We start from the raw sequence: 26,071 nt of genomic DNA on the forward strand, positions 1-26,071 counted from the left end.
ATGACTATTTATGGCAGGAAAGGTATGTCGTTGTGCAAGTGGACTCTCTTTAATTGAATTGTGGATTGTATTTGCTGTCAAACTATTAGATATACGTCATGAGTATTTCACTTTGCTTTATTCGTTTAATATTTGAAATAGAACCATTCTTTTAAAAACAATATAGGTAATTGTCGACCATGTGCCTATAGTTGAACACCGCCCTGCACAGCCCAGACTGCCGCTCTCTATTGATGAAGGAGATAACTGCACCGCCTATACTTTTGATTTAGCGTGTTCATTTACATGCATTCTTGCAGCAAGCAGGGAATACGACACGCGCCCCAAAGTCAAGTGAATGGAAATCAGTCACTTTCTCTTTGCTGCTTTCAGTACAGCGCATTATGCCGCGCTGCTCAGAAATACTTGCTGACCATTACATTCCCACTGGCAGAACCACACAGATTAGCTGCTACGTTGTGGAAAGGGCATCTGTAAGGTCACATGCGTTTGAGTGCCTTGTACAATTCATTTTCAAGCAATTGTGCTAAGGAGATTTTGAAAGTTAACACTTTCTTAGTTCAATGGAAAGACATTTCGATGGTCTGTAGAGGAATGAGTATGATGTCAGATTATAATGTCTAAATCTAAATATTTTAATTGCAGATATTTGGCACCATATTGTAGTTTATGTTCATAACTGTGGCATGCCATTCACGTCAGGATGCGTGTTGAAACATTCTCTTGATTAAAATGTAGTCATCAACATTTCCCCGTCACACCCCAGGCCGACGGGGCTGTACATAGAGTCTCCCAGAGAAGAACCCTGTTGCTTGTATCACAGGTTTTTGGAAGTGAGTGATATGACGATTTCACTGCAAGACTGTCGAACTCTGCCAACGTTTTAGGATTCATAGGATGCAGACTTGGTGCAGCATGTAGCATTATTTTCAATCCAGAAACACGTTTTGATATGTAAACAAGAAAACAAAATATAAAGTAATTATTTCACGAAAAAAGCCAAGGTGTTATTCGTAATTGCTTGGCTTGAAAGGCACTACTACGTTTAATTAACTTAGAGCCAGGGCCGGCTTTAGTGTTAGCGGCGCCCATTGCTGTAATCTTTGTTTGCGCCCCCAAAAAACCTTCTCCGCTAATTCCCTCACTATCACGCTCCACCTGTGCCCTTCATCTTTTCATATCCCTTCTCTTACATGCATTTTATTTGTTTTATAGTGGTACTCGTACCAGTGTACGGCGTAAGGGCACTTTACGTAGCACACACATTATACAGAGCCACTGAATCATACGTATGTAAACCAAAGGCCATTGGAAATGAGGCATAAGACAATGAGGATTACAAGGTGCAAGAGTCACCGATACAATTAGGCAGTATATTTTCAGAGTGTTTAGTCTGGAGAAGCACAAACTCAGGATTTAAAACATACCACAGTGGTTACCTTTACTAATAAGAATGTATCTCTACCCACAGGAACCACTGTCAGCAATATTAGGATAGCGAAACGTGAAAAAAAATAACACTCTGAACTATACCATGCAGTCTGCATGCAGCTTCTTGATGATAGGTCATAGTTCACTATGCTATATTAGGGTTGTAACTTATTACTGCAAGTAACATAAAGGATCTCTATGACAAAAGCAATAACCTCCTGATCTACCACAAAAATACAATTCTGTGATTTGCTTGATATTCGTTGTTTGGGGCAGGCATATTAACCCTCTGTGCTGCTTTTTGGTGAGTAAAAAACTTCCACTAGACCAAACTCTGATCTCTTTGCAGCACAATCATTAATCACCAGAGTTTCTTTACTGTTTTATTGTTGCCTGAAAACTGTTGGACACACAAGGAATTCAGCAGCAGGAGCTTTTTAAACCCATGTTATTTCTAAACACGGCGCCACCCCGCAAAGGGCAGGGCCAGCAGCGGCTGCATCAGTCGCACTGTCCTGGAGCCGGCCGTCTTAAAGCTCCTAGGCCCATCTGTTCTATTACTGTAGCTGAAAAGCGAGCATGAAAAAAACGAAAGCACCATTTAGAAGTGTTTTTTTTCACTTTTTGTTTGCGACTTCCCTTTCTTGCAAGCTTATATCCTCAAAAAAAGTGTAGATGTTTTGTTTTTTGATCGTGATATGGATGTTTTCTTGGCAGACTGATATCTGAAGAGACGTCCCATTAAATCGAAACAATGCCTGGGTTTGGGTGGAGCAGCTGAAAAGATGCCTTGTGTGCCTGTGATGGGTGGACATGAAATATGTGTACTTACTTAATTGCTAGGTCAGTGGGTTTTAGCACAGGATGTGAAGTGATAGTTTACTTTCATACTAAATTGGTAAGGAAATAACAATGGCACCAAAGAATTATGCAGGAAGAACGTATACTTCATACATAGGCATATGCAATAAGTGATTTAAATATGATGTATTCGTCTGCTTTACAAAGCGTACAGTGAATGATATGCAAGTCACTATTATGTGCTGGCTGCGAAGAAAAATATTTCTAAGAGAGGATGGAGTCAGTACAAAAAAAGCAGTAAGTGTACTTATACTTAATTATGAAATGAAAATCTTAAGTCAAGAAAATTCCTACGAAAAACTGCAGTTCTGCATGTAAAGAAAAGTGCTGCGGACAAATGAGTGCTGCACTCATTTTATCATGCATCTTTAACCTGTAGCTTTAAAAAAAATGTTTTCATGCAATTTATTTTATTTTAAAATTAATATTCTCCTTTCAGTAACACGATTTTATCACAGATTAAAGCTCCTGAATTTAGAAAAGGGATGTTATCAGTAGTATAGTCTGATCTTTCTGCAAGAAAAAGCATAAATTCACGCCTTTACCTTCTGGTCGTCTATCTATAAACTGCATTTCACCTACAGTCATGTGGGATTTGCTCTTACTCTAGCCTCCCAACAGTGAAATGGATTTTGATCAGACAATTCCATATTTTCATTAGTAACCTTTTCACTTCCTTAAAACGAACACAACATTTGATAAGTTCAAACTGAGATGCATGGTCTTTCACTGATGCCTAAGTAGTTCACTGGACTACAACATAATTGGGTCAAGATGACGGTGTATGAAATTAGAGTGATTTACTCAAAGACGTGTTCACCTCCTTTTATTTTGTAGAAACTCTAGTATTTCAGCAATCCCTAGGTAAGAAAGGAGGCCGTTTATTAGGAAGCGTGTTGCTGTCATAAATACCTGTGATGAGCGGCTATCTGTTGGGGTACAACAATGGCAATAGTTTAAGGTAAACTCTTTTGGGGAAACCGTATGTGTTGTAGCATGACTCCATTTCTGAATTCACATGCTGTGCACCTATTCCGCCAGCTAGTGTTTGCTTCTGGAATCATGGTTTGTCCCTTTTTTTTTTGGGGTGTGTGTGGGCATCGTGGTCCATCATTTGTTGGTGAGTCCAAATCTTGGGTGAGGTCAGATGGCACCCCAGAAGTTCCTGTGTGTTTCGCCAACATCTTTAGATTCTTTTTTCCTCCGTTGGGTCTGGGAGCACATCAGAGGAGCACCGTAGAAACTATAAGGACCTGAAGAGTAAAGAAGAGAAAAAGGCACTGAAAAGCACTGAGAACCACCAGAGACCACTACGAACATTGTATCCCTGGTGGTGAACTCCCTTCAGGAGTAGGCCCGGGTATTCGAGGACACGTGGCCAGAGAATGCAGAGGATAGAGACCGATATGTGATATAGAGAACACCCCTATTAAATTCTGTCCAAACTGTCACCACAAATTCACACAGACGGATCCACACGAGGTCTGCAAACTGTGCCTTCCAATGGATTACTACGCTGAATTCCTATCATAAATTCTAAATGCCAGAATGAAGCAACAACACCCACATTACACCATTGGTCGTCACTCAGAAATCCCTGAAAGAACGTGGCCACTCCAGCGGCAATGAAGAAAACGTCGAATAACCTGAGCTGGCAGAGGTAGAAGAGTTAGACGCCAAAGTGAGCATTATCGATATTGAAAAACCAGAAGCAGCGAGGAAAGCATTGAGAGACGACGAAAGGGGGAAGGGAACAAAAACCCCAAAGGCCACCTCTGTGTCGATGTCGAAACATCCGATGACAGAAGGTCAGCACAAAACACAAAGAACTACATGGTCCTGACCAAATTACACAGAAGGGGGCAAGCCTTCTAAACAAGCCTCAACACCAGCAGGGTCAAAGGAAGCAATGAAGTAAAGGGCCGGAAAGGCAAAGGACACAAAGCCAATGGCCTCAAAGAGAAAGCCCTCCTCAACGACTGATCTTGAAAGTTCTCTACATTATATGTACTTTGACGAACTTCTCTTTTCGAAATGATTTATTTACGTTAAACTACATAATTTAAGTTTATCTGTTGATGATGAATATAAGCCGTACAAAGCCAAACGTTGGAGGTCCGTATATCCCCATGGTCGCCCCATAGTTTTCTAAAACTTCCTCCTGAAGTTCACTACTGTTACTTTGCGCTGTGTTCACATTGTATATGGCAAACATAGGTCTGTGCTCAGAAGAAGCACCACAGGAGCCCTGTTTCTCATTTGGCGCTGTCTCTGGGGTGGTAGCTGTGTGAGATAAACTTCTGGAAGCAGACTGCCCTAATTTCTCCTCTGAAAAAATAAGGGATCTAAAGCAAAAGCAGATGTGTTCCTCTGTGATCATTATTTTAAGGATGTATTTGTTGTTAGTCCCTTTTTGCTTTTCAGTCCAGAGTAAAAGCAAGGTCCATATTTAAAAAAAAATCTATATTCTTCAATTCACCCAGAAGTGATGTTTGACAGCTGTATTTTTTTTTTGTTTTTTTTTTTTGCTATTACTGTAGGTGACTGAGTTTTATTCTACACATATTATTCTGTCTCCCTAATGTTTAACTTTTGTGCTGAAATAAAAAGCCACAAGGAAAAATGCATCTTCAGTGCATTGTGGTATGTACAAAGTGTTAATTTATCTGATAATAGTGTAATGCCTAGCTCTGCTCCTGTGAGAGGTTGTGTTCGTTTTGTTTTGGCCAAACATTACTCTCCCACGTGTGATCTTGATGACTGAGCGTACTGATTAAGCCACCTTCAGCCAGCAACACACTACAGTACGAAAAAATGTTCTTGTTAATCCTCTTATTTTTAAGTTTAATTCGAGATGGTTGGAAAGCGACGTACAATATAATATGTTCCTGTGAATTGCTGTTTATTGGTAATGAAGTGTTTGAAGCTGATTTGTACCCTTCCTTGTTCTTGTTCAAGTGCACACTCATCTCTGGTGCCACCCTGGTGCCTTTTCTTCCACAGACAAGAAGGCGGCCTGCAAAGAGAAAATTTTTGTTTTTGAATCTTGCAAGGACTTGAGGCAGGGTGGCTTCCCTGGTCGAGTACGTATTAATGACAGACTTGTGCCCTCTGAGGGTCTCAGAGGTATGACCACGTGTCTTCCCTTTGGCTAAAGTTCTAACCCCCTGGGTTTGGCAATGGATCTTTCCTTACTCTGCTCTCTTGAAAAAGTATCCATTCAAAACTGGGAGACTGGGTTCTGTCTGGTCACAAAACAAATGTTTTTGTCCGTGCTCCACAAAGCATTTGTTTCCTTAACTAATACAACAAATAATTGTTGCTTTTCTGTGTGTAACCATATGTTTTGCAATTCTTTTCCTTTTCTGCTTTCTCCGTGACTGGAAAGTGAGAAATATATATATAGAATCAATAAGAACGTGGGTTAGGGGGCAAAGTAGTGTGGTTACGGTACAACATTCAGCTTAGGGTTTGGGGCAAAAGTCCAACATTGGAAAAACCTTTCTTTCTTAAAGGACTGGAAAATACATTGCCCTGAAGTTCTTTGTTACCTTTATGAACTGAATGCAGAGGGACACAGTTAATTCACATGTGGGAAATTAAGCTATTGTCTGCATACATCAACCTATCTTACAAAGATTTACACTTCATCTCATATTCAATTTACTCCAACATGTCACAGTATAAAGAATTTGGATTCACAAAGTAACTGGAACCCTACCAACTTCAGAAAACTCAAGTAGAAAAACCTTTCAAAGAAAAGATTCATTACACAATTTTTTTACATCCTAAGGAAACCTTTGCCACTTACATTTTACTAAAACCTCTTTGTCTTCTTTTGAATTTTTAAAAGTTAGACCCCCCATTTTCCATTAGCCCAAGCATACTCCCCTTGTAAATACACTGTGCTGCCACTGACTTGATTGGCTAATATGTTTCTCGTTCCCACTTCCACATTCCTCCCACACCTAACTAATGGCCTTGCCTTTTTTGACATTAAAACAAAAAATTCCCCACTTATTTACCACTGATTAGCTACAACTATCCTTACGTCCCTGTTCTTTTTGGCATTACATTCCTTTAAGGTATTATTCACCCAGCTGTACCCCGTGTCCTGTTCCTCTTTCCCTATTTAAAATAGTTGAAAACTGCTTGATAATTTAGAAGAAATGGTTTTACAGTGCAGTGTTGCTATGGCTATATTTGTAGATTTTTTGTGCACTGATTTTTAAATTTGACTCCATTGTAGGAACTGTGGGTAGTTTTTAGGGCTTTTAAAAATCCCTTTATACCTACGCTGCTGGGATCAATACCTTGTTCATGTGCGTTTTTGGCAGTTCATCAGAGATCACACCGTAGCAACATGGGATTTCTTCAGGACTGTTTTTTATGAATTTAGATTCTTCCCATATATAATAGACAAGATGAGGTTCCGTTCATAAGACAGAAAGAACACAAACTAAAACTTGCTATGCCATTCCTGTATTAAACTGGAAATCTCTTGTTTCAATGACTAAACACCAGAGTTCCAATAATTGAAGTACATAATTAACAATCCTACTTTTTTGAATCGTAGATTCAGAAGGTAAAAGAGAAGATAATAACGCTACAGAAGAACTGATAAAGTCAACATTCTGGTCTTTATGCATTTCTTAAGGGGGTAAATCCTTCCAGCCTCTCTAATAGACTAAGAATCAACAGTAAACATCGCAGATGCTCTGGTGTTCAAGAATTCCCCGAACATCCTTCTAGGTAGAGTTTTGCAGCCTGCCGAAGCATCATTAAGGGTTGTCTGAAATACATCTAAATCCGTTTTCTTTTAATAAATTGTATCATTTGACTCATCATGGCTGATGTTACATACAGGAAGAAGTCCAATTAACATGGTCATAAATAACAACTTTGACTTAATGTCTACTGTTTTAAAAAACATATATATATTTTCCCCTCACAGGATCAAGATAGTCTTTTAACCCACCACTATTTATTACTCACCCTATTTTATATAAAAATAATTTGCATTATTTATCTCTGATTGTGTACCCCCAACGTTACATTATAAGGTTTTCTCGAGCCCAAGACAGTCTGTCACAAAAATGAGCCATGATGCCACAAGCTGGGCGACTCTATAAGTTCACAGACGTCCGCTGTGAATTCATCCATCCCTTTTAATGTACAGTTATGGTTACATGACCGTGTGGTAAATGTGTCTTCTCACTGTCCACAGTGTGCATCAAGTCAAGCATGAAAAAGTCATCCAGTCCTGATTTTTACTTTATATTTTGGAACTCGTAGTTTTGTTTTTCTCTTTTTAAAAGCAAGCCTAAAGGACCTATACCGCAAAAAACAATACAGAATGTATGTACAGCGGATTTCTGAACTTTGATAAATTGTGAACACTGTATGAAACCCAAATGATAATTCTGCAGACCTGTCCAGGAGACCAGCAATCCCCTCTCGGCTGTCCCATGGACTTACTTGTGAACTTCAATATTTTTGTGGCGCTGTCAGATAGGCAAGCAAAAGTGGAGGCAGACTGTCCCTGTTTCTCGGAAATGCATGGAAATGTTTACCATGGACTTCAGGCGTGGACACAGCCTTTACATTGAGTGCAGCTGCTCTGTTGGGCTTTATGTTGGGCTTTATGCATTTACCGTTCATGGAAAGCAGTGGTCATGTATCCTGGTAGTGGCCAACGAGAATGCCTGCCTACTCTCACTGGATCATTCATCACTGCCAGCTGGCAGGGCTATCCCCTGGTATTAGTGAATTTACTAATGCATGATGGGTTAGTGTAAATGTGACTTCACTCCTAGCCTGTAATAAACTATTCCCAGTGAGCAGTAACATCATTTTCTTAATATATTCATTTTCTGATGTTAGCATTCACCTGGAAAAAGAAAGGTAAATATAGCTGATTATAGGGTGATAACAGTGCCCTACTTATTATATAGAACTTAGTAATAACAATGTGTATTCCCCTAGCAAGAATGAAAAAGAGATCAGATATTCCTGCTGGGACTAAAAACTGTGACCCACAAGTCACACCAGATGTTATCAGTAAGTGCAAAACACACCGAGTCATTTGCTATCTTATGTAGTAGTAATATGAAACGCAATGCCATTTGGGTAATTAGCCGTATTACAAGTCAGATCCCCAGCAGCTTTGTTTAATTTTCTCATTATAATTATGCAGGATAGCCTGCCACTTTTGCCAACATCTAAACAACCAAGTATTATGAATAATTCCCCTGAGTCATCTGGATAAAATACACAGGCCCGACATGTATGGTACCAATATTTTGTTATGTATCTCCACACAATTTTTTCATCCAGTGAAACCTCGTTAAGTCATATTGTTTACCAGTTTCTCAATTATAGAATACATTTTCCAAGATTTTTTTTTTCTTTTAAGATTACTTTTACAAGAATGTAGCTGATATCCCTATTCTGTTTAGGCTTGCATTAAAGTCCCCTACATACATATGTTCTCTGTTGCATGTGTATTTAGGCAGCTTTGGCAAGAAAACATGCTATGACAATCAGATGTGCCAAAAGTATTGTAACATCCGTCCTTGCTTGTGAAACAGCTCCACATTGTCAGGGTGCAGCAGTGAGAGGGGCTTTTTGAAGAGCAGCACATGTTTCAGCCATTGTCGGAAATAGTCTGTTTTCGTGCTTAAAATGAACGTTCAATACACAACTCTGCTTTTCTGATATATTTACTGAGAAAAGCCACAGCCCAGCCTCAAAATGAGGCATTCAACATTCTAATTGTTTCCTTCAGCCTTCATTGGGTGGCTGATGTGTCGGTAATCTGAACACAATGATACAAGTGTGCCTGACAAAGGTAGTGCTGCCTACACTTTTCTACCACAGACTATCCCAATAAAACCCGGATTGCTTTCTTTCAAACACATCGTGGCATAAGTTCTAGGCTGGCTTGTGTCTTAGGTATTTATCACTGTCTTTTCTTTCTCTTTTTCTCCCACGTTTTCCAGCTTTCCAAATTACTCAAAAGAATCTTCAAAGAAAATATATAAAATAAATCTTCCCACCACCCTCTAAACAGTTGGCCTGCAAATGGGTAAATATTAGTCATAGGGTATACATTTTCAGTGTAGACCCTTTTATGGCCATTTCAACTTCATGGTGAGCTGTGAGTCTGTGTGGAGGGGAGGCGAGCATCTGTGTGCGGGTATGTGGATATGCCTGCTGCAAACAGAGGCACTAACAGACCCATTTAAAACCAGGAAACACAAGCAGTTTATTTTTTTATCAGCATTTTTAAGATGCAAAGACATTTATTTCCATTCACACTCTGTGCGCATTGCTGGTTATCTCTTAATTAACATAGGTGTACTTATTACTGCTTAGCTTAACTATGTTCCATTATTCTTTGGTCGAAGGAAAATTACTGCGATCTTGACTGTAATTCCTAAAGTACTTCTACAAAACCATTTCTGTTATCATCCCACTCTATTAAAAGATAATTGTGCCGAATAATAACACCCTCGTTTCAAACAAAAGTTTATTATTTCAGGCAGTCTAGCAAACGGAACACAAGATTGCTTTTATAATTCGTTTTTGTTAAGGGTTAAATGTTAAGTCAGCTTTTCAGACCGTTACATTTCACCTTCCTTTTTGCTCAAATTGCTTGTTTGCTTGCCTGGTGCTTGTTTAAGAGAAATGTCAATAAAGAACTGTGCTAATTTCCTGTTTCAATCAGTTTCCACATTGTCTGCAGTATTGCCCACAGAGCAGGAAGTGATACCCTAACCGTTGAGCACTGGAACTTAAAAGGATGCGTGCCATTGATTTGTTGCTATTTAAGTTCATGTAATCCAACATTTAAGCAGTTCTCTGAGTCTTGGGGAAAAGCAGCTTTTATGGCTTTCCTGTGATTTCTCTTAAACTGAAGAGAACGCCGTTCACATACTACATTCAGTTGTGACACAATACTTATTCAGGTTAGGAGGAACCCACTTAAACGGAGATTATAGGTGATTCGGATATAAGGTGCTCAATAATACAAACTAGTAATTACAATACGGTGCTCAATAATACAGACTAGTAATTGAAATACAGTAATAAGTAAGTAATTCACGTGAATTTAGCCATGAGAATCTTCTTATGGGAAACTTACATCTTACAGTTTGCAGAAAAGGAGGAGGTAGAAATATGAACTATCCGTCCAGCCATCTAAATAAGTTCTTAAAAATCACCAGTGATCACCCTAAATTCTATCATGGTGCTATTCAAAATAGGTATGCAGTGTGCTAGAAAAAGCAGCTAGGGTTAAAAAAGCAAAAAAAATTCTTTTTTCCTCAGCTTTAGGTTTTTAGGGGCCTAGTACGAAGGGGCTAGTCAAACACTAAAACCTTATTTCAAATTTACTAAACTCGCTTAGTGATTCAGAAAAGGGTTTTGAATAGCAACATAGGTTCAGAAGTAGTTTCAGAATCGCTATTTGTAAACAGCGTGTTTTGTGATGATGAGTCGATGGTCCACTGCACACAGGCAACTCTCAGTGAAACTCTTTGCAAAAAAGAAAATGTTTAGTTTTAAATGCAGTCCTGTTACCTTTAAGACAAATAGGCTGCATTGAAAAAATGTTTTTATTCAGTGTGGGCAATCGAAGGGTGTCGCAAATTGTGACCGGCCTAGTGAATATTAATTACGCAAGTCGTTCAGTGACCCCTGCCATTTAGTATTTTGTAAACTGACCTGTTTATACATGAATCATTTAACAAAATACTATTCCATCGCAATTTGCGACTACTTTTTGGAAATGGAAATGTAATAATTGAGGCTACAGGTTCTGCTCTCAAGGTCTCACAGAGAGAGTTCCAGAACTTGGTATACTGTAACTTTGAGACTGCTACAGGTTTTAAGAAGAATACAATAGTTGACATAAGAGTATTTGGTGACTTTGAAGTGCAAAAATGTATTTGCTGAGGAACTGATGGTACAAATACTTTTTTTATAGGTGTACTTTCACAAACGGAAACCAGAACAGTTGTTTCATTCTGGTTGTTGAGCCTTAGATTATCCTTGCTCAGTGAACTGAACAGACTGAAGTCTGTTTAATGTAATCTCTGGGAGATCTGAGTAGAGTGAACTACTGTAATGAAGACGAGAGCATACAAAAGCATTTACAACCATGATCCTGATGATTTGCTACTGTGTATTTCATCTATCTTTTATTCAGATAAAAAATGCATACATATTCAGATGTATGACAATTCATAACAGGCATGCCCGTGTGTGTGCATGCGTGCTCGCACAGTCCCTCAAACACGCACACGATGTATGCCAGTTCTTACCCTTAAATGGACTGCATGGAGTTCACCGGCACAGTACATAAATTAGTTTCCCCATCAGCTAAATTAACAAAGCCATTTGTTTGGGGGCAGGATTATTTACTGAGTGCACTTTTGTTTCTCAATTACTGGAGACCTAAAGTCGTAATGAAATATTTAGTGCGTCAAAAAATGTCTAGACCTTGTTCCTTTAAATGTAATTACTGTTTGGGAACAGATGCTTTTAAACCTACAATAAGTAGTTTGCAGGTCGAAGTGCTACTATTTTTGCAGAATATATACCTAACCATGGTATTCTGAAATATTGAATTTTTCAATATTAAATTTGTAAAACGATCTCTTAAACATAAAAATGATGATCAGTAGAGCTAAATACAAACATTTTCTGTTTTGTGCATGTAAGCAATCATATTTTAGCTTAAAGTTACATTTTTTAGGAAGATTTTAGTCTGTGAAATATGCCCGTGTTTCTAACAATAAGCACGTTTTCAGCAAAATTTAATAAAGTAAAAAATAACGGGGAATGAGCATCAAATCAATTATAACATACAATCAAGCCCTTTATACTGGCTGAATTTAGCCCACTACTAGACTCATTGTATACACTTACCACATTTCCCAAATTCCAATGCATTTTCCAAATATCAGTCTGGACAGAAAATCACCATCACCCAGAAAGGTTTTCAGTGAAATATATAAACTATTTGTTAGTCCACATAATACTTTTCCATTAAAGGTAATGTTATCTGGTTGGATCCAGCAGACCTCGAAGAGATCAGTCAATAAATGTTTACAAGGCAAAGTACAATATCCCACTTGACCTATATATATTTTACAAGAGCTCTATATTGTTCGTAACATAGATACACATATACTACCATGATATACAGTTTACATATCCACAATATTGTTTTTGGTTATTTTAACCATGTAATCATTGATTACTTATATAACAAAACACATTTTGACTGAATATATTTTTTTATACATTTTTCATAAAAACATTTTACAATGTACATTTTAGCTGAATACTGGCATATGTGACAGTTTTCACCCTCATATCACAATCCACTCACTCTTTCATACAAAAAAAACATCCTCTCATGTATACCACTCATTCCAATCCCAGCCACCATCACCTGCACTGCAAATTATAATAGGAAAAAGTCTCCAATTTCTGCTGTTGTTATGTTGCAGGCTTGAACCTCCCATATAGACAGTCAACGCATGTTTCAGTGGGTAAAAAATGATATTGATTTATCGTCTTCAGGACCACATGATAAAGGCCAGTAGAGGATGTCTGAGACAATGACCAAGATGAAATGTTTAACACAAACACTTTAATGTATTGTATCAATTTTCTTAAGTATAGACTCAACTCAGAAGGACAGCACTGTGCTTTTCAAAGACCATCTTCAATGTAGAAGTCTTTCAAATATGAGGGTCTGTACTTATTTCTGTGTGGTCTCCTTTAAACTAGAGAATCCAGAAAGTGTTGGTGGGTGTCAGTAAAAAGATGTAACTTAGACAGTGCTAGACAGCACACTGTGCTTATTGCTCCAGATATTTCCATATAGTATGCATACTTACAGGTTGAGGCACAGAAAAATGCAGTATTTTGTCGACAGTTATCTAATGACTTGGGAAAGCTTGAAGAATAATGTTTTCCTAGTTATGAACATCAGCAGTTTAAGCAGTATTCCAGATACCATAGCAGCATACCATTAGCTGCTGTTTAACTTTGATGTTCAATGGTTAGTGAATTGCCTGTGGTGGACTTACTAGGTTGAAGGTGGTGACGACAGCTTGAGGTGGGGGTTTTCATGGAAGAAAGAGGATGCTGGCTACTGTTTGATAAGGATGATGATATGAGATTTGTAAAGCGCACAGGTATTCTGAGGAGTGTTGCGGCACAGGATTAGAGGCTACCTACAAAGCACAGATCATCCAGTTATGCGTGTTGAAAAAGCCATATTTTTTATTTTTTTCTTAAAGATGGATTGCTTAGTTGTGGTATGTAGCTCCAGAGGAATATTGTTATAGGTGACTGGTACAAAATAGGAAAAGGACCTACCACCGGTTCTAGCCCAGCAGATTCTTGGAACTCTAGCTAATTGATCGAAGGAGGACTGTAGATCCCTCTCTCTCAGATACTCAGCTCCAGTCTTGTGCAGGGATTTGTGAACAAGGAGCAAGGATTTGAAAAGAATCCTTTTTTATATAGGAAGCCAGTGACATATTGGTTCTCGGGGGAAGATTGAGAAAGACTGCGGCCACCGAATTCTGCACAACTTGAAGACTGTTAAGAAGATAATCTGGGCGACCCAAGTATAAAGCATTTCCATAATCCAATCTGGAAGTTATCAAGGCCTTGATCACCGTTTTCTTAGTATCAATAGACAAAAGGGAAGAAGAGTGCATAGCAGCCTGAAGAAAGAACCAACCAGTGCCTGGATATGAGGTTGGAATGAAAAGACGCTATCAAATTTAATTCCTAAATTCTTTACATTGTTTTGATGTGGGCCAGAGAAATCTCGAATTTTTGGTGATGAGGTCCTTGTAATGCGTAACAACAGAGCTTTGTCCCTTGGAGATTCTGATTGGGTTATTTTTTTACAATCATGATAAAATCTTTTGCTGGGTTTATTGCTCACAGTTTTCTGCTGAATAATATATCTCCTCGGAAAAGTTTTAAAAGGTAGTGAGTGGTTCCCTTTTGGTTGTGTCCTGCACTACATTCATTTTGCATTGACCATTGTCACTGTTAGTGTGCATTCTAGCTTGCAGCGGACTTATGCAACAATGACTTATTCAGTATATAACTATTGTAGTGTTTTAGAAGTGTCTTTTTGGACCTATGGCAAGTTTCACAGCTGAGCAGAGAGGCAAGGAGAGGAAACTTCCAGGTTGGGGACTGAAAATGTATACATTTCTTAACATTGGCTATATCACCCTCTTTAATTCTCTATCAAGAATTATGGTTGTGTTTTTCTCAGTGCATAGGTCAATATCAGGAATAGGCTTCACCAAGATATGTTTTTCTTTTCAAGTATTGCTCCTAGATTTAAATAGTTCCTTAAGAAAGATGACATTGTAACCAGGGATTCTGTACGGGACAGTTATGGTAATTGTGTCTTATGGACTAATGGTGCAACATGACATATGTTGCTCAAAGAAGGCATTTTGGCATTTGACTGGTCTTGGTGTAGACTAGCCTTAACACCTCACAGTAAAACATTATTTAGTACTGCTTATCTCTTATATGCACCATATTTTGATCACCCCTTTTTTTCAGAAAAAAGAAACATTTAGAAAGTGTAATTCTTTCTGAAAACAGTGAGAGGTTACTGTTTCTTTACAGAACGAGCATTGGCAGATAGTTAGATTCTTAAACCCTTTATAGAGCATGTCCTTATTTTTTTTAATCACCTTCAATATGTTTCTAGTATCTAGATGAGCAATAGCCTTATTGTTAGAATAATAGGTAGTGTGTTAAGCTCTAGATGCTTGAGGGACCAGGTTTGGGTGGCAGTCTGATGATTTAAACAGTATAAGTGTCCATTCCTCCGTCTAAGAACTACCAAGATATGTCCTTGGATGCAGCCACGGCCCGTGGAGGGAGTTTCGGTGGGAGGGAGAGGCGGGCGGGGGAGGGGTGCTAAAAACAGGAGTATGGATAATTGAAGGTAAGTAAACAATTTAATTAATAAAACGAATTTCGTAGCGCGCCCTGCAAATTGTTTACTTACCTTCAATTATCCATACTCCAGTTTTTTGCACCCCCCCACACTGCCCCTCCCCCGCCCGCCTCTCCGTCCCACCGAAACTCCCTCCACGGGCTGTGGCTGCTTGGATGCCTTGGTTCTTGGTTGTAATGTTATAAGTGGAGTATAGCAAGAGAATGTGTGCAAGTCCATCATCCTGTTTGCTACACACTTTACTGAGCACAAGTGAAGGCCCAACACTGGCTCCCAATCAGGGAACAAGCCTAATCTCAATTCAAAACCGTCTGTGTCATCTACAAATCATTGAACAGGCACACCTCTTGATACCTTACGAAGACGCTGAACCTCTACTGGTCGACCAAACACTACCAACATTTTGGCCATTCATTGAACTATGTGCAAAAGGTCTGTGCGTGGTCCTTCTACATTTCAGGCAATACCCACTTGAATTATTATATCTTCACTGAAACTCAAGCCAAACTTCCTGAAGCTTGAAGTTCTGACGCCAATTTAAAACATACAGCTACAAAATACTCATCCCTGATAGGGAGTTAGGACTCTCAGTTACATTTCAGTAATATTTTGAAGCATTTACAAGTGGGTCCAAGAGCTACACAAAACCCAAGATTACAGATTGATAAAAATATGAACAAATAAACAATTCAGACAATGTTTCTGTATGGCAGAGAAAGGTCTGAGACACCACTTTAGAAACGAAACATGCAAGCACAAAAATGTGTAGGAAAAGGCAAATGTTGTATGAGGAAATAAATATATATGAGTTTGAATCATAAGTTTCATGTAGTGTTCTTTACAACCTGTCACAAAATATACAATAAAATACACATCAGAACATGCATTTGCTGCTTAGAATTGCTGCCTTACCACACTGATAGTGATAGAAGACCATCTCAATTATTGACCCACAGCAAAATACTCTGGTGTATAGTAAAATACATTCGAAAACACTATTCTTCCGAAATTGGCACACACATGCTAGTTGATTCTAGCAGTTTATTGATTTGTTGTAACACTTACTTTTTTTACTGGTAAACGAAAATAAGTCTCTATATGTAAGGATCCACCTGGTATGCTTTAATGGACGCCGCCCCTGTTTGAAATCCAGCTTTCAAAAATGGTGAAATTGCCCATTATTCTTGCACAGTTTTAATTAATGCTGAACCTTTTCGCTGTTTATCATATCTCATGACAGAGCAGTTAACATTTTCTTTACCACTAACATGCTGAATGTGTCTGTTTATGGTCACTACGTAACATTCCTAAATGGCTGTTATACGCTTTGCTCTGAACAATAGACCTGTCTAAATGCTTTTTAACAATTTTTTGCTGTGGGTGTTGTTTACAGATGTTGGTATTTCTTGCTAGCAATGCATGCTTATCAGTTTACTGAAAAAATAAAATATGTCAGTATGTTTTAACAAATGTGCACCAGTTGTTCTTCAATGTCACACCCTGTATGTTATTGGAAAGGTTATTAATGTATACCCAGTAGTTGCATATCCCATGTTTAACTTAATCTTCAACACCTGATATTTGTAGCTCTCAAGCTGTAGGAGATATTTATTGTCTAGATAAACTGGTCATGTGAATTCACTAGCTCAGTGAATGGCAATGCTTAGCCCTTAGATGAAGTGTACGTTCATTTCTTCCTCTAACATCTTGTACATGGAAGAAAGATTCAACCGTTTTAGTATAAGTTACTGCCCAACACTTGGGGTAATTTGCTGAAACTTTTGGCTCGAATCTAGGATTTAGCACCTGACCAAAGAAAATGTGTGATTCTGGGGGAATTACTTTTTTCTCTGTGTCTAAATGTGTAGCTATGTATAATGTACCTATGTAAAAATAAAGCAAAGTTAAAGTGTTCATGCTAATTCTGTCCTAGTAACGTCTGCCCACCCTCCTCCTTACACCTTGCTTCCTGTAACAATTTGTCAGCTGAATCCCACACACCACGCTCTCCTACAGATAGCGCCTGTGGTTTGACCTACTCGCTTTACAATAAAAGCCGAACTCATTGCTTCTGCATGCTGGTAGGTCCAAGCTATAAGAAAATGCCCAGGACATACACTTGCTCGGCAATGAAGTCTTCTTTTATCCTTTAAATGCCTTTTAATATCTGGGGTGTCTGAAGAGGCCTGAGGTCAGGAGTTGGGAACAAATAATGTTACCATGTTTAACATGACTTTGAGATAAATGCAATAATGGTTCCACGAGGTTTTGAAGAGCTGGCCTTTCCTTCAGTTGTCCTTTGCTCCTAGATGTGGGGAACTATTCGCAGAGGGTCCAGGTGGTGCTCTAAAAGAACAACAATTCAAATGAAAAGTGAACCCTCCTCTGAGTAGATACATATAAAAACCCTGTGACAGAAGAAATAGTCATTAGAAAAGCATTTCTCATAAGCATTACAATTATATCCGAGGCTCTTACCCTAACAAGTGCAGTATTTGCAACTCATGCTATTTCTATCTGTAATGACTTTATAACATTACTACCATTGTAATGGGTAGTTCGTTAAACTATTGCATTTTTTTTATGTAACAGAAATGAAAACTCTTCAAATCATGTTTGCTACCTAAAGTTGCCCAGATAGTAGGCTTTCCCTAACAGATAATGTATTCTGTAAGCATAAGAGGTTCTCTTTGAGTTGTCAAGGACATGCCCCTTTAGTTTATAATGCATGTGTCTAATACGTATATTATATGCAGCCATATCATAGTGTGAGATTTCAGGCCAAGCAACTAATGGATTGAACTAAGCCACAATGGAGCTGAGAGTAACGAGGTCTTCCTTTGCGCTTTTCATGCTATCTTGTACATTTGGATAATGTGTAAGATGTTATTTTTCGTGTGGAAATTAATTATTAATAATACTTTTGGCTGTCCACAGACAAAGATGAGTGCTCAAAGGACAATGGCGGTTGTCAGCACGAATGCATAAACACTATTGGGAGCTACGTGTGCCAGTGCCGAAATGGGTTTGTCCTACATGAAAACAAGCATGACTGCAAAGAAGGTACAAGCACTCAAATATTCTAACAACAAATGATCCAGAGTGGTTCCTACAAAATCAGATATGGTATAATCTTGTTTGCCTCCTTTGTTACTAAATGTTTACGAATTCACAGTACAATCACAAAACATATTGCAGTATTCCCTTTACCAAATGACAATGTTCGACTGCACCATCATTGTTCGCTTCGAAATGGCATGTTGCTGAACGCAATATAATGGCCCAATTGTAGGATTTTTATTCCAGAAAGTTCTCATTCCCACTGTGTATGGCTGATTAACATGCTTAGTTAGTTCTCTGGACTCAGGCAATTGAAGGGGTTAATAAGCAAAGTGGAACAGATGCACTCAGCTGGAGGCTGTGTAGAGCAGCCCCAGAAATATGACATCTCATAGTGGCTGCGCACGTTTCTAAGAAATGGTTGATGGTGGGAACAAGGTGTGGATTACTGTCACAACAATGTATTTCTTGCCCTCAACTGCGCCCTCGGTGCAGAAGTGGGTGAGGCTGACATTGGAAGAACAAATTTGCTGCTCTACCTCCAGTCCTAGAATATTTGGGGAAAGAGCAACCTTCCCTCTAATATTCCAGGAGGCATATTTACTATTCTAACTCAAGCCCTGGAATATTTTGGAGAAAGTTGTAAATTAGCCAAGTATTTCAGGAAGGGTTGAAAAGTAGTCATTTTAAATTGCAGAAAGTGCTACCTAGGAATACCGGTCACATATAGCACAAAAGCCATACTGTGCATGGATAAAAGCTGTGCACAGCAGGCTCTGTTGACTGGCTGATTTTGGTTGTGTCATAACTGTAGTTTCACCCTTCTCTCCCAGCATGAACTAAACATACTATGTGTCATTTTAGGTTGCTTGGAAGTAAAGAGTATGGTCTTCAGCCTTTTCTTGTACTTGCCTCTCTTTCACTGACCATTGGAGATATCAGCAGTAATGTCATTGGAAGTTCATGAGGTGTAGATTGGGGGGTGGGGCATGAGATAGCCCGCCCCACACAGTTTGCCACAAGTTTTGCAGGTTTTGTATTGTGACTATTACTTCTCTTTAGCAGTAGCTTTCTGGGAATATATCATATTTTGTACAGGCAAACGTTAATTTATTATGAGTAAAAGTAAACATAACTACCTTTCATAAAGATTTTTCAGTGTCTGTGCACACGCAAACACATTAATATATGTATTGAAAACAAATGTGTTTTTGGGTAAACCACTAGATTATTATCGGATGACTGAAGCTTACCATGGAAACAAAGTATCAAATTCAGAGTGATTCTGTAGGATACCACGTGAATGGAGTAAACTGCAAATGCAAGGACCATTTTTGTGTTTAATTTGTCCACATGCAATTAAACAAGGAAAAATAAAAAAAAGCCCCTCAGAGTTGTTCATATCTCTTAAGGTTTTGTGGCCACCATTATACCTGTCATTCAGTTTTACTATTTTTAAAATGCCGTCCACTATTATAGATAGTTACAAACTACTGCATTTACAAATATTTTCTGTACAGCTGATTTGGGATTGGTGTTAATGCTTGATATAGGCACCAAAGTAGCACGGCATCAAATATGGTTGCACATCACAGGGTAATGTGAAGGCACGAGATAGTGTATTCTGGCAGGAATGTGGGTTGTTTTTAGGGCATTTGTATAGTGCGCTGAGTTGGAAGCCCCCCTTGCATCTGATATTCACAGAGAATTTTACTGAGGGGATTGCAGTGTTTCAAGCCAGTGTGACGGTCCTTATGGCTCTGCAGGGAACAAGTTCTTTTAGTGAAAATCCTACTAAGGGTGGACAAATGCTGAGAGACAGAACAACCATCACACCTTTTTCCTTAAACTACTAGACAGACAGAATGTTGTATCCATGGCTGAGCGACTTAAGGGAAGATATTGACTCGATGTATTAACCAAAAAAAAGAGTGCCTGCCCATCGAAGTGGGGTACTGAGGAGATCTGTTTGCTCCTAAAAATGCTGACAAAATGATGTGCAATAGTATTTTTTCAACAGATCAGTGGAACAAATATATCAACTTTGCCAGATAAATGGCCATGTTCCCTTAGTATTGGAATATGTGGAGTATCTGATAGAGACTTCTAGCAGCAAATTTCTTACCTTAAAAAAAAAACAGGCGTCAGACTGGATCCAGACATTTTTCGTGAGTAATACCCCTGCATGATCGTAGGTAGCCTTGTTCAGCTCCATGTGGTGTCATCGGCATCATTTGTGCAGTAAGTGCCACACCAGCACGCTGATGTCAGTTCTTTTCTTTCCACACCAGCCAGCGTAGATTTGGAGTCAGCACAGATTCAGAGAGACTAACCCCAAGGCACTTCATGACTGTTCTTTTTCAATTTTTTGTCAAAGTTTGTTTACACCTGTCTACTGGTGCGGCTGGGATGTCTGTGAGGAAGGACAGATCCAGACCCTGCACCCTGTCACTGGCAAATGTCAGTGATGGACCAGCACCTCGGGTCTCTCTGGTGTCATGAGAATTACCACAACTCCAAAACCTGTGTTGATTGTCACGCCATGCACACCAAGGCTTCGAGGGAGCGATCTCTCAAGCTCCTTGCCACTCGATATGTGGCGCCACAGTGGTCTTGAACCCGGTTGAAAGGAAGGTTCCACGATTGGTCACTGAGCCATCGATCTTTTTTTAAGTCGGCCCACTCCGGTAAGTCCCACAAGAAGAAGAAGACTAAGAAGTCGAAGAGGTCTTCAACTTTATCCCGTCCATCAAAGCCCTCCGATGAGACGAGGGAGCATCGTCACGCGAGGCCTGGCTCAGTGGTTGACCCCGCACCTGGGGCTTCTCCACACCTCACTAAGTTTTAAGGAGCCAGAGCGTCTCCCCCCAAATCCAAGAATTTTTTGAGGCTATGGACCACGCATTTAAGCAGCATGTTCCAGCTTTTGGGCCCCTGCAGGTTTGAGATGGGCCCCTAGTGGTTCCCAGCCAGCGGGTCTGCCGCTCTGCACCATTCAGGCCCCTTTAATCCACAGATTAATCCGTACTGTTGCTGGTCGAGCCACCTTGACCTTCACAGGCACCGATCTCACTGCCGACACTTACCGCGCTGCCAGTGTCCTCTGGCAAGCCGCTCACATTCTTACCCCCAACTCGGACATAGAGCTGCATGGGCATTGCCCAGCACTGATTCCGGCGCAGACTTGAGCCATTCCCTCTAGGCCGTATCATCAGTTCTTTTCCTATGGACTAGGACTTGGGAAAGATTGGACCCTGAAGAATATCATTTCCTAGGCACCAACATGGACTGATGTGAAGAACTGGTGTATGCCAGGGAACGGAACACCTTCCCAGGTACTGGCTTGGACTCCCCTCCTACCATGGCTACAGAGGAGGGGGCTTCATTTGCTATGGTGATGATGAGGAGGGCCGAGCTCCTTGTCCTTCAGCTGCCCTCCGTGGCAGTCAAGTCTAATGTCTTGAGAGAGGCGCTTCAGCCGGGAGTCACCCCTTTCGAACCGCTTCTCCCATTTAATGAGGCTTAGGCCATAATCTCCTAACCCATGGCTGATAGGAGGGATGCAGCTAAGTTCACAATTCGATGTGGGCTGGACACGACCGCCTCACTAAGCTGAAGAATTTCTTCATCAGTGGCCTTACAGCACCACACATGGCTGAGGACAACTGGCTTTTCAGGGGATGTTGGACATGTCCTTTGATGGCTCCTGTCTCTTTGGAGACGAGGCGAACTCAGCACTGGAGTACTTCAAGGACAGCAGAGCTGCGGGTAGGTCCTTGGCCCTTTCCATGGGGTACTGCTCAATAAAGATTTCTGGATCCAGTCTAACACCTGGGGATAATTCTAGGGTAAGGAATCTGCAGCTAGGTAGGGTCTCTACCAGGTAAGGCATTACTGAAGGTCAGTAATTTGTTCGTCCATTTTTGCCTTTTGCATTTATATAGAAAGGCTAGCACTATATGTAGAATCTCCAGCTGAAAGAACACAGGCATGATTCTTTATCACATTAAGGCTTAAAATAAAGTCTGGCATTCATTTTAAAGATGAGTAAGTGCTGTTTCAGGCTGATGTTAGCTTCGGTCAATGATTAAAATGAACCTCAATGTACTTACTTCCTTTTGGTGCCCATAATTTACAGATATGTACACGAAGCGCTGCATGCCCCTGGGAAAGATGTATGTGTTCAGGACAACAATGCAGAGAATCAAATTACGATGCAATGTGGAACTTGTAAATTAACACCTTAACGGCTATGGAACATCCAGCTCCAGTGCTGGACGTTCCATTGCGCAGGTGCAGTTCGAACGTTCAACGGCCGACGGCAGCACTATGGAGGTAGTGGTGCCGTCGGCCGCTGAACGTGCGCAGCACTTAAAGGGTTAAGAGGGAAAATTAACCTGTGTTAAACATAGTTTTGCAGCGTGAATCTTTCTTGATTCACTATGCTGTGCATTATTCCGCCGTCTAGAGGTTGGGTCCGGAATCGTAGTCTTTTTTCTCTCTTTTTTTTTCTTTTGTCGACAAAGTAGTAAACCAGAGATTAACCAGGATGTATTGACTTTGCTAAACCTTGTTGATCTTAGTGGATCAACACATCTCATAATTAATTGGTGCATGTGCACTATATACAGAACATGTAGCATAAAAACATACCAAAGATAATAAATGACAAAACAGAACCAGGAATTTGTGAGGAGGCTGTCCGAACACATGTATGTAATATGTTCATTAACTTATTCTTAGTGGCAAAATGATAAAGGGACTCATAAAATATGAGTTAGTTTTGGTCACGTTGCCCCAAACCTTATGAAAATGCACATGATGGACGATTAATGTCCTCATTTAATACTGGATCATTGGGTATTATGATATATCCATTTTAAAGTAAAAGTCACACATTCACTTCCATCCTTTTTAAGCATGCTGTATGTATTATTGACTCTGAATATAGGTGTGTATTTTCTGGCACACTCTAGATTACTTTTTTACAGAAATCCTGTGGTTGCAAATTTCATAGCAGTTATTTTATAGCAGTTCATAGAGGGATTGTTGGATTAATGTCAATAATGTATTGTCTAAATATGATAAATGGCGACAGGATGCTAGGTCGAGCTACACAAAGGAAGTTGTATGCGTTATGAACAGCTCGCCGACCAGGATGCTCATGTCTCTTCATCTGAGCATCGACATTAACCTCATCAGCGTGGCGCAAATTCGTGCGCTGTGCTGAACGTTCCATTGGGCTTATGGAACCATGACGGAACGGTTCCGTCATGAGCACAGGTCAACCGACGCTCATGACGGAACCGTTCCGTCATGAGCGTCGAAGGGGTTAAAGGCTGGATAAAAACATCTGCTGCCCCTCATCTGTAAAGGAAGCTCAGCAAAGAAACACTATTTGTGGCGAGTATTTGGTGCTGCATGATAGGGGATAGAAATGGAAGCAGCGTTAAATCCCTCTTCCCCGCTGCTGAAGTACCATGTAGGAAATTATTTTTGATCAAGTAAAAAGATTATTCCAAAAGTCATCGTTTGAAGGATGAACTTGTTGAACCGCGGGCTGAATACACTGGCGCCATGCCAAGTGGACCTGATCTTTGCTTGGCTCCTAATGATGCAAGGATGTGCAACATACTAGAAACAAATGGGCATTGGTGTAGAATTCTTTAGTGATGGAAAACTCCTCTGAATTTCTGTGACACAGAAGAACCCCATGGTGGACGTTTTTCTATCTCTACTATTCCGATTTCCAGGAAATTCAACAAGTGTCTTGTCCTCTCTGGATTGAGCATTTTCCTTCAGAAATCGGAGGATTTCTCATTACTGCTTAGATCCATATGTCTCCATGTTTTAACAGAGAGACGACCTAAATAGCTGAAGGGACATTTGTAGACAGGTTGATGCATATGCCTCGGACTGGGGAAGGCTCACTGAGGCAATATATAAACCTTTGTGTTGTGTCCTGTCTTGCTTTCCGTCTGCTTTGTTCTATTATAGAATGTGAAGTCTGGGCTTGCGGTGTGGTTCAAACGGGGAATGAGTGGAAAAGAGAAAGAAGGAGATGATTTTTCTTTTCCGGTGGCAGGAGTTGTGCTATGGCTGCCTCTTGTGATGATGATACATACTTAATAAATTGAAGTTACCTGGCAAGTGCTCCGATTGTTATTCTCCTTGAGACACTTCTGCTTCTCGATGTCAGCAATGAAGTGAACTCGGTGCCCAATCACTAAAGTGAGAGTTGAGGTCCAGGAGGTGGCGCCAGAGGTTTCACGTCGGAGAGCGGAGAGCGAGTTTCACGGAGGAGTTTCACGGAGGAGCAGCGTGGTGCGTGTGGAGCGCAGAGAGAGTTTCACGAGTTTCAAGGAGAAGCAGAGGAATAGAGGAGCGGCGTGGTGCGAGCGGAGCTGCGGCGGCGGCGGCACCTACACCAAGAGCCGAAGCTGAGCCGAAGCCGTTAGCAAGCTGTCATCGAGCCGCCGAACCCGCCAAACCTGCCTACCAAGCCGCCTCCAAGCTGCTAAAGACCCAAAGGTGAGCCGCAGTGCGAGGCAGCCGCCAGCAGCACTTTGCGGAACCGGGGGCAAAGCAAAAGCCAAGAAAAGGGGGGGGGGGCCGTTAAAAAGAAAACAGACAAACTGACATTGTGAACTTAAGAAATCCGACAGAAACCGGCAGAAATCCGAGACTGCCGGTTTAGGAGTTCTGTGAGCTCTGTTTGCAGAGCTTGGGCTGTCGTGCACGCTTCCGCTTCCGCGTTAAGGGCTTTGGACACCGGGGGCTTGCCCTCCCTCTCCTCGTCCTTGACTCAGAGACCGGGAGGGGCCGAAGGAGTTTGAAGGAGACGGAGCTGGGGACATCATTCAGGGGAATAAAAAGCAAACGTCGAGCTAAACAATAGTACAGGCATGGCTGCCTGAAAAGAAAACTAACATTCAGCGAAAGCAGTACAGACCCCAATAAAAGACAAAAGACAATACCAAGTGCCCCCCCGGAAAGAAGGTGGAGCAGCAGCGAAAATCCAGGGCGGCGGGCTGGGCCCTGTGTGCATTAAGGAACACTAAGGAGCAAGGGAGCAAGGAAGCCAAGGGGCTGAAGGAATCTGGAGGGGACACGAGGGGTTTTAAGATTCTAGAGCATCTACCAGGAGAATTCCGGAGAAACCACGAGATACTCGGAGAGCTGAGGACAGCCAGAGTCAGCTCAATAGGCAGAGGTAAAGCCTCAGGAGGTGAGAGACGAATACTGGGTATAATCCAATCCAACTGACAAGTGTACTCCTTTGACGGCAGCTGCCGCTGCGGCGGCAGACGGGCTTAAGGAGTCTGGGTCAGAGAAACAGAATACGAGCCGGAAGGAAAAAACATCCCTGAAAATTTGTAGCTGGAAGATGAGGTCAGGAAAAATTCGACAGCCTCGAACACAGAAAGCAAAAAGAAGGTTGGCCACAAAGGGGAAAAAAGAACAAGGGAACAAAAGCAATTCAGAAGAGACAACCGGGAGCGACCAACCTGATCAGGCACATATCCCCACGACAGAGCTTTTCAAGTTCGGGAGGGACAAAGTGAAGTATAATTTTCAGTTCACAAAAGAGCAAGGGGCGGTAATATCAAGCAATGGTGAGGGTGCAAAACCTCAAAATAACCTGAAAAATGTAAACCACTCGACGCCATCAAGTAAAAAACGCAAGATGAGAATAGA

General features: G+C 40.6%; 1 protein-coding gene across 1 annotated transcript in view; it reads left to right on the forward strand.

The window, feature by feature from the left end:
- Positions 1–26,071, forward strand: part of TLL1 (tolloid like 1) — a 390,413-nt gene that overhangs the window by 339,447 nt on the left and 24,895 nt on the right. The window contains exon 17 of the mRNA XM_086962398.1: positions 18,251–18,376. Coding sequence (XP_086818524.1) covers positions 18,251–18,376 — 126 coding nt within the window. The remainder of the gene's footprint in view (positions 1–18,250; positions 18,377–26,071) is intronic.

This window comes from Lissotriton vulgaris, chromosome 3_1 (genome assembly GCF_964263255.1).
Source record: "Lissotriton vulgaris chromosome 3_1, aLisVul1.2, whole genome shotgun sequence".
In the NCBI taxonomy this organism is placed as follows: Eukaryota; Metazoa; Chordata; class Amphibia; order Caudata; family Salamandridae; genus Lissotriton; species Lissotriton vulgaris.